Source organism: Etheostoma spectabile, chromosome 10, assembly GCF_008692095.1.
Source record: "Etheostoma spectabile isolate EspeVRDwgs_2016 chromosome 10, UIUC_Espe_1.0, whole genome shotgun sequence".
Lineage (NCBI taxonomy): Eukaryota > Metazoa > Chordata > Actinopteri > Perciformes > Percidae > Etheostoma > Etheostoma spectabile.
The window spans coordinates 17,987,225-17,996,984 of NC_045742.1; the positions used below are offsets into that span (position 1 = coordinate 17,987,225).

The following is a 9,760-nucleotide window of genomic DNA, read 5'->3' on the forward strand; positions in this document are numbered from 1 at the left end:
GTGTGTGTGTGTGTGTGTGTGTGTGTGTGTAAATGTGTGTACACATACTCTACTCTATTATAACTTTGGCACAGTGCAGCCCATAACCAGGTCCCCTTCATCAGTTTTCTTGGCAGTGAAATGGTCCCCCTCTATGTAAAGCCTGCCTCTGCCCAGGATATTACCGTGTAGCCTCCATAACATTTTGGAATAAACTAAATAGACACCTTCATCTTGGATAATCACATGATATTAAATCATGTTTCTCAACAATATAGTTGATACTTTTCAGTTTAATTTATGAACTGAAATGGCTTGGTTGTATATAGGTGGCTGTTTAACAAGCGAAACAACAATATACAGTAAGAGTGTTTGGGCCAAATCTCCCTGCAAATTGTGTTTTTAATATATCTATCTGCAATATACAGCAACTATAGATCAATAAAGAAAAGAAATGCTTGGTTAGCAATGACCTAATTGTTGCTGTCGAAGCCTTTGCAGAGCTCTTGAAACCACAATAAGAAAAAAATATTAAACATTTAGGAGCACTAACCTCGGTTTGCCAGTAGTTTCTTCCTCTCATAGTCATAATCCTACAACGCACAAACAGGAAACAGAGGGGGTAAATATTGCATGAAATTGAATTCTTTTTTTCTCTGGTTACTGAGCATAGACAGGGCGGGAGGGGGGCTAACACTTCCTGCCACTGTGGCGGTAAACGTGTTAATCCTCCACTTTGAGAGTGAGAGATGAAAAATAGGCGGGGTAGCGAGCGAAACAAAAATTGATTCTCAAAATGAATTGGGATCAGGAATGTGAAAATCCATAGGTTACAGAACACCATGAATATGTAAAATGTTCCTGTTGTTTACAGATTCAAGGCCTTAAATCTTTTCTCATCTGTCTCTTTCTCTTTCATACACCCTCCTCCTCTACAAGTCCTTCTCTCTAAAAAACTAACACACCTTCAGTGTCAAAAGTCTCTCAGGTGTTCAACAAGACTTGACTGTCTTTTCCTCTGAGATTTAGTTTCAGCTAAATAAGGTTATATATTAGATGCAATGCATCATTTTGGGAAGAAAAAAAAGCGACCTGCAATTCCTGTTTTTCCTCACCTCAGCCTGGGATGAGTCAGTGCGAACATCCTGAGCCAGCGTCACATCTCTCCTCAGGCTGTTCCTCCGCTCACTCCTCTCTCCCTCAGTCTCTGCATTCAGCAATCTGGCACATTCAGGACCCACACACACACACACACACACACACACACACACACACACACACACACACACACACACAGATGGAAAAGCAAGGCTATGTTACAGTAAAGTGTGATGGCTATGTTCAACATTTGAGAGCTTATCAACATGTTCTTTCCCTAGAGCAACAGCAGCAATTCTGTAGCAGGGTTTCAAGAAGCTATATAATTATAGCTGCTCCATAAAAACTGCACAGCAAAATAATTTTATCCAGAGAACCGCTAAAGGACACAAGGTTTCTCTAACTGGGTTTTCTGTGTTAGCAAGAGATTTGTATACTGTCCAATGATCTGGCACATGCAGGTGTGTGTGTTTGTGTGTGTGTGTGGGTGTGTGGGTGTGTGGGTGTGTGTGTGTGTGTTAACCACGCTGTAGGCGGCAAAAATCTGGGACAAAACCTTTGTCCCACAAGATTAAAATTATTTTTAGGTTACTTGGTTTCCGGTTTAAATTACACTGAGGATAACACTAAGTCATCAGGAAATTAATGTAAGCCAACACAATGACCCCACAAGATGAAAACAACTGTATTTATCAGTGAATGCTCACCTGTAAGTTAGTGCCTGCCCTGTTGAATGGCGTCTGCCCTGGACAAATACCTTGTTACTTTCAGGACCCTGGAAACTCCCTCTCCGTCCCATCATACCCAACCTGCTGATGCTGCTGACTGCATCACACACCTCAGATGATGACATCACCCCGACCTTAGAGCTCTCATCCTCTGATTGGCCAGACTGGTCCTCATTTTCTAGGATCTGAAGGAGAGGAGAGAATTTGCTGCTTTGTTTGAATTCCTAGTGAGATGTTTCTATCAGGAAATGTTTGTTTTGTACTGACAGCAGACTGTATGAACTGTGTGACTATAAACAGTAACAAACCTTCTCCAGTGGCCGGCTGTCTGTTCCCTTCAGTCCTGTCCTCCCCTCATCAGTGTGTGTGGTGAGACCTGGTGGAGGTGAGGGGCGGGGCTTAGTACCAGTCAGCTGCTCGGGAACTAACACAGAGCCTGAACAACAAGAGGGGACATGAACAACGTTGTACTGCTGAATAAAACAGGGGGACATAAAAAAGACACAAGGTAAAACACAAGACACAAGTTTCCATCCATGGCATATTGTGAGTGTGCGTATAAAACAGCCTGAATACAAACCCCAGAATTATAATAATGATGTTGCATTTTTGACAGTAGTTCAATTCAATTCAATTCAATTTTATTTATATAGCCCTAAATCACATCAATCAACAGTTATCTCATTGCACTTTTTATAAAAGAGCAGCAACACTGTGGCTTTACAATTTCAATGACGTTTGGATGAAAACACACCCACAAAGGTACATATATGTTGTCTGCTCACCCAGCTCAGAGAGACGAAGCTGCTGCAGCAACATGTTGAGCCAATAGTTTGTCAGCCCGTTGCCGGCTAACACAGGGTCAGGGGTCATCTCGGTTACCTTGGCAGTCTCACAGGAATCCAACCCGAGGAGCAACCGGCGGGCCTCATAAAGACAGGAGATGTTTCTTTCCAGACCTTTCACCACCACTGACTGATACACAAACACCAATGCAGAGTTTTACATCAGAATTCAACCCAACACAGCATGTGAGACTACAGGGGAGAGACGTTTTGCATCCAAAATCAAAGTGAACATTCAATAAGCATTTACTTTTTAATCTGGTGTGTATAAAAAGCTCTATAGTGAAGTCCTGGATTGAAAGTGAATTTAATAAGATGAGCCGAACAGGCAACAAAACAACAAAATTACCATTTTTATCGTAGATGGTGGGGGGAATCTAACAAGAACAAAGCAGCAAAGCAGCATGGATAAAGTTGTACCTTGCTGGTCTGTTTTACTTTGGGCTTGACACTAATGAAGACTCCGAGGTTTTGCATCATCTGCGCTAGTTTACAAGGATCTGTCTCCCCATCTTCCCGCATGTCAAACATCAAACACACAGGCAGACAGTCCTAGATGTGCACACAAAGACACATATGCCACACTGAATGTTAAATAACAACAGATAAAGAAAACACAAGAAACAAGGATGTAAAATACATTTTGACTAAACAAAAAAACTAAACAAACAAATGCACTTGCTGCCTCTTTAGATTGTTCCTTACAACATTTCTACCCTAACAAAAACAAAACAGCTCACTGTACCATGAGCTGCTGCCGTGCCAGACACACTCCATCAGCGCTGCCCTGGATGAGCAGTGACGGAGGGCCCTGAGGAGCACTAAGGTCTGGTAGGATAATCTGGGTCTGGGTCTGGTGCATGACGCTCAGGAAGTGAGCTCCGTTCTGCCCCAACAGGAAGAGATGCTGCTGGGAGGTGACATCCATCTGGCTGCTCACTATACCGCCTGTGACCTCTGACCCCAGAAGCAGCTCCATCAGGATGCAGGTCGCCTTCTGCCAGGTGAATATGTATAAATAGACAAAATGATATTAACCATCAATTAAACCTTATAGTAAATGTGTATAAATAGGTTTCATATTTTGCCCGACACTAACCTTTACAGCAGCTATGTTTCCCTGCAGGCCCCAGACGGTGCAGCAGCTTTCATAGAAGTTGGGTTGTGCCTGAGGATGTGGTGGCACGGCCCTGAAGCTCACACTGACCCCCAACGTCTGCACTACGTGCTGAATAAGTGGGGAGCTTGCATCTGGCAGAGGCTGGGGCACCAGGCTGACTGGGAGGTCAAAGGTCAAAGACAATGGCTGCAGGTCCTAAGACGGATGGAAAAAGTGTCATGAAGAGGTGGCACAGAGAGATGGGGGGAAATAGAGAGATGTGAGTGTGGCTTTTTGACAAATCTACCTGTCTTCTTTGTGCCAGCCATTCTATTAATCATTCTATTGATCGCTGTGTCTTGGCAGGAGTGAAGAAATTAGGTTTTGAGACAAATAAAAATCTATCCTGGGTCTTTTCTGTTCAAACTGTACATGGACCACTCACTCTTATCCTCCTCTTGGCTTCCTCCACTCCTTCTATGGGTCCAGCGATGGAGACCTGGTCAATGTTTAAAACATAAGTTAACATTTAAATTCATTTGTTGTCTGTTTCCTTCAAAGCTGCAGTTAATGGCTCAGGAAAGTACCGCATTAAAGATTGTTACCTGGTTGCTTTTCTCCCCTGTACCGTTGTGTCGGTTGGAGTCGGGGAAATGAATGTGACAAGATGTGACTTCCATCACCTTTTTGATGTTTCCGCCACCTTTCCCGATCACGTGAGAGTGCTCTGTATAGGCCACGTCCAACTTTAGAGTCACCTTGTTGACCTGGATTTTATATAAACAGCCATGTCATTTGTGCACATTACTTTTTTTAGTACTTAGTCATGGGGGCAGATTCAACATGAAAACGATCCAGCCAGTATGCTGCAAAATCTCCCTACAACTTCAATTATATAGCAAAAATGTTTTCAAAATAACTTTCTAAATAAGCAAAGTAGAGCACATGTAAAAGCACATCATCAAATTTTGAAAATGAAACGCTCTTACCCTGGTTTCCAGAACTTCTAGTATCTGCTTTTTGGCTTCCAAAACATTGGCCCTCTTCCCTTCCACCTTCACATGTGGATCTAGATGGAAATAAGAGTTCAGTTAAAGTTCTATACATTAGAGTATGTCACAGTATCAATGGAACATAGAAAACAGGAAGGTGACAAAACACAGAGCACTGATATGGTGTGACTGAAAATATCAAGAATTTGTCACCTTTCTTTGACTTGGCACCAATCTTCAGCTTGGATGGCCATTTCACCTGAGTGCCAGTTTCTCCCATCACCTTTGGAAGCACAAACAATAGGAGAGAATGAGGAAAAAAACTCTTTCATTGTATGCCACGAATCCTAACACATACAATTAAAACACACACATCAACGCTTCCAGACACACAGACACAGCCGATCTCGTCACCCTAAGAATACAATGCCTCGTTTGCATTTCAAAGACTGCAATTATTTCCTTCATCAAACCTGTAATCACTGGATGCAGAGTGTGGAAAAAATGTTAAAATGAAGGCAGAGATGCGCTCACTGATTTGTAAACTACATTGCAGGAGGCTTTATGCACTGAGGAGAGCATCTACATTTTACTTTGGTTTATGAATAAAATGTTTCCTGATGTTGACTTACTCTCTCAAAAAACTCCTCTCCTGTCTCACCATCTCCATGCTTTGGAGCTGAAAGACACAATCAAACATTAAAAAGGAAAGATGAAGATAAACACATTTCAATTTTCCTACAGTGTAATTTGTCATGTTGTGTTGGTCCGCAACACAACATTCCTCTGTTTAAAACACAAGTGTGAATATGAAGCATGTGTGTCAAGTCAACATTTAAATGTTGACTTGACTGAACTTTGCTAAGCGACTGGAACAAGAGGCTGCTGGGAACATAAACAATTTTAAAAGGCCATCGCTCCACAGTGACATTTACAGGGTACCCACCCCCTATCACTATGGGTTACCCTGGACGTGAGATGAGGAATGGCAAGAGAACAGTGTGGGGTGGAGGGAGAAGGTGGTGGTTGGGGGGGCAACCACAAATTAGCCTAGAGACAGCTAATCACATCAATGGCATTTGCTGACGCAAAGACCTCCCACTTGACCAAGAAATTAAAAAAACAACTGCAAGATCAAGAAGGAATGTGTAGAAAAAATTTGCTCCTCAGCCTATCAGAGTGCAGTCTGGCAGGTTATCACCTAAAGGGACGAGATACAATATTTACTGCCTGACTGACGTTGCTTAAACAGCCGCAAAAGCACAGTCCCGCATGCACACACGTAAAAACAGTCCACGGTTATCGGAGCTGAATTCACTCCAGCTTTCATATCAAGAGTCTGCGTGAGGACAAACAGACAAACATAGGCCTCTACCTGCAGCAGTAGCACAAACAGAGTTTCAGAAACACAGGGGAGGCATTTGTCATAAACCTGCCAAGCAGTGATAACTAACAGAGGCAGTTACCTCTGCTTCACCAACAGGAATGTTAATAGCAAAAAATACTTGTAAATGCATAAGCCATTGCAGGCCATACATCACAATGATGCAGCAACAGGAGTTAAGAGGATGGCAGTTATACTGATGGTGACAACAAGGACACAGCCAGCTGAAGGCCCTGACAGACACACAGGGTCAGGTAGATAACCGTGAGGAATAGCACACAGGGAGGCCATGAGAGGCATCAGAAAAAGCAGCTCATAGAGGAATGTGAGAAAGAAGTTGATAACAATGTCAGTGGAAAACCATGGAGTCCAGGTGCATGGTATTGACAGTAATATGTCCATCTGACATCTCAGCTCACTCACCATACAACATGTTCTCCAGCTTCTTCCTGTCGATCCTGAACCTCTCCTCCACCCATTCCGGGTCCAGACTCTTCCCTCTTGCATTCTCCTGCCCATGCAGAGAGCTTGCACCTTCTTCCTCTTCCTCATCCTCTTTTCCTTCCCCGTCACGTTGGGCCTCGCTGGGCTCAGGCTTTGCTGCTGAGCCGGGTTCTACGCTAGTTTCCAAGTCAGGCTGCTGGGTTGCCACGGTCGCCGGGACAGGAGAGCTCTCCTCGGTGGTGGTGGTGGCCATAGCAGGACTGAGCCTTCGTCAGTGTTTGTGTGTGTGTGAGGATGTGTGCATGTGTGTGACCAAGGAGACCAGCAGGGAGAGAAAAAAAGGGGAGAGAGGGGCAAGAAACACCCCCTTTTTCTTTTCTTTAAATCCCCCGCCCCCTTCACTTAATTTAGTACACAAATCCAACTCTCTCTCTCTCTTCAACTGTTTGAGGCCTGAAGGTTTTCCTGCTATGACATTGCAGTGAACAGATGTATAAAGAGACTTTACTCTAACACAGTCCATGTCTTCTCTATCTAAGGGGCTCCAGACAAACAAAATCTACAACTTCTGCTCAGAACAAATCCTCTGTAATCCTCAATTCAATGTCCCCAGATTATGTAGATGGATAACCAAGACCTGTGATAGGACGAGACACACATTTCACCCCCACAGACAAACACTTCTTGAAAAAAAACCTCACACACAGCTAACAAAATAAACGGGTCATCCAGTTGGGTTTCACCGCACGTCTGTCCATGTCCACCCTCCCTCCCCTTCCTCTGAATGAGAAGTACGAGGGCTTGAGATTCCAGAGGTCAGGGTGAAGGGAGTGGAGGGGTGTATCGCAGCAGCGAGTGTGTGGTGTTTGTGTGAAGGGGGGAGCTTTGCAACAATGCTTGTGATAAAAAAAAAACTCCAGTCAGAGGTGGAAGAAAATACTCTGTTACAAGTAAAAGTCCTGCATTCAAAACCTACTAAGTCAGCAAAATGTTCTTCCAGTATCAAATGTAAAATTACCTATTCTGCAGAAAAATGTCCTCTGTGATATTTCTATTATAAATTACATTATTAGACTTATGACAACGCAAGCAAGCGTTTTCTCATTTTCAGTCAAATTGTGCTTAAATCTGATGCATCTGTCACATATATTCACACGTACAGAGACTTTTCATCAATTTTCTCAACTCACAGACATCTGAAACATGACAAGATACTGCTTTTCAGTTTAAGTTTATCTTAGCAATGTGCAGCATTTTATAAGTTTTTATGTAAACTCTTTAAATGAAAAGTAACTAGTACCCATAGCTGTATAAAGTAGCATTCAATGAATGTACTTAAGTAGAGTACTAATACCTCCTAATTGTACTTACAGAAAGTATTTACAGTTTTTCTCAATCGCTTTGGCACAATTGTCGAAATGACTACTAAACGTTAAACTGTAAACTGTATGATTATTAATATGAAGATTATGTCAGTTGACTATAGTCTTTTGTAATTGCCAACATAATTTGCGTTAATTTGTTACTGAATGATATTGCTCTCAAATGCAACTATACACATGTTCATTGTGTAAATCACTGCGCTAAATAGAGCAACCAAAACACTGCTGTCACACATACTGTATATTAGATAAGTAATAGTTATATGGTATTGTTGAAATACCTGTCAGATGGATAGACTAAGGCTAGATGGGTAACAATTCAATTTCTTCACAATTTTGACTAGCCAAATGTAAATGCTGTCCAACTCATAACAAATCAATTCTCAAACACGTTTACAGTATACTGCAAGGGGAAGAATTTTACAGCTGCAAGTTGAAGGGGCATAAGAAAGGGGGTGGTGTGGTGAAGGGGAGAGGAAGGGGGAGAGGGGGACACAGGGGACATGGATAAGCCAGAGAAAGGCTGGTCGAAGCATGCAGCCTATGTTTTTTTCCCTTGTACATATTGTTCAGTAGTTCCTGATAATTTTGCAGTTGTATATCTTTTTTTTTCTTCTGTACAAGATTTCTTTATGTATATGCGGTTGGCTGGTGTGTACACACAATGAGAAGTTAATGTTTTGTTGAAAGTATAGTGTTTGCCATGTCTACCATCAGTACTATTCAGCTGCCCAAGTATACGTTGCAATTGGACAATATTACATGTCGGGTAACTATCACTTTCAGAGTACAATGCCATTTGACAAGATGTCTTTGCATTGTGGCTGCTTTGGTCTAGGCAGTGATTTAGGAACCTTTTTGTTTTGATGACAATGATTTATTCATTGATGGATTTATTTACATATGAGTAGTTTATTCTTTTGATTGTGTAATCAACTTTTGCTGGTCACATAGAGAGGTGCGCTAAATGTACCACGTGGTGTGATGATTGTACTTAGAGTTTTGACATTGTCAGTTTGTTTCAGTAAATGTGCCAAATTGATTGAGAAAAACTGTAAGCCTACTTAGTTCCTTTCCACCACTGCCTTCATTAATACCCAGCTCCATTACTTTGTAGAAGTGGAGAAGTGGTTTAAAAGTTGCAAAAAAGAGCTAATGAGATTTAGAAAATTGCTTAGCACTTATTAAGTCCCCTCCCTGCTTTACATTTCCTAAACTTGAGAACTCGAGTACAGACTGAAACATGGTAACAAACTGCCCAATTAGTCAGGTCTAGTGGGACTCTGTTTCCAGCTCAACTCCATGTTTTCCGTATTGCCCAGAAACATTTGGCCCCAGGCGAATCTGCAAATATTATTTGGCAGTGCAGAGATTTTACTAACATTACAAACTACTGCAGGCTAGACTCATACGCCCGAGGAGGATGGTAAGTGAAAGACAAAAATCACTGTGTCACCATGGAAACTGGAATAACTTATTCCAAGTTTAATCTGACTTTACAATGGCAGATCTCTTCACAGCCCCCAGTTTAGCCCCGTCTGACTAGAAGAATGTGTGTTTCCAGTAAGAGTCAGGGGGTGCGTCACTGTTTGAACCATGGGCCAACTAAAAAAAACCAAACTGTCTTGCAGGGTGACTGATGAGCTGTGGGCGGTTTACTACGTAAATCAACCCCTGAACCCATGCATGGGTGAATCCTGTATTCATCTAGATAGATAGATAGATAGATAGATAGATCGATAGATAGATAGATCGATAGATAGATAGATTTACAATAAAAGCTGGCACTATAATCCTAAAAAAAAACTT

At 42.1% G+C, this 9,760-nt stretch overlaps 1 protein-coding gene across 1 annotated transcript in view; it reads right to left on the reverse strand.

Moving 5' to 3' along the window:
• Nucleotides 1-7,093, reverse strand: part of bicc2 (bicaudal C homolog 2) — an 11,785-nt gene extending 4,692 nt beyond the window's left edge. The window contains exons 1-14 of the mRNA XM_032528511.1: nucleotides 6,549-7,093; nucleotides 5,374-5,420; nucleotides 4,955-5,024; nucleotides 4,739-4,818; nucleotides 4,355-4,516; nucleotides 4,195-4,248; nucleotides 3,750-3,965; nucleotides 3,396-3,647; nucleotides 3,071-3,202; nucleotides 2,591-2,780; nucleotides 2,114-2,241; nucleotides 1,785-1,990; nucleotides 1,095-1,200; nucleotides 533-572 (exon numbers count right to left, since the gene is read on the reverse strand). Coding sequence (XP_032384402.1) covers nucleotides 533-572; nucleotides 1,095-1,200; nucleotides 1,785-1,990; nucleotides 2,114-2,241; nucleotides 2,591-2,780; nucleotides 3,071-3,202; nucleotides 3,396-3,647; nucleotides 3,750-3,965; nucleotides 4,195-4,248; nucleotides 4,355-4,516; nucleotides 4,739-4,818; nucleotides 4,955-5,024; nucleotides 5,374-5,420; nucleotides 6,549-6,822 — 1,957 coding nt within the window. The 5' untranslated portion in view covers nucleotides 6,823-7,093. The remainder of the gene's footprint in view (nucleotides 1-532; nucleotides 573-1,094; nucleotides 1,201-1,784; nucleotides 1,991-2,113; nucleotides 2,242-2,590; nucleotides 2,781-3,070; nucleotides 3,203-3,395; nucleotides 3,648-3,749; nucleotides 3,966-4,194; nucleotides 4,249-4,354; nucleotides 4,517-4,738; nucleotides 4,819-4,954; nucleotides 5,025-5,373; nucleotides 5,421-6,548) is intronic.
• Between the last annotated feature and the right edge of the window lie 2,667 nt (nucleotides 7,094-9,760).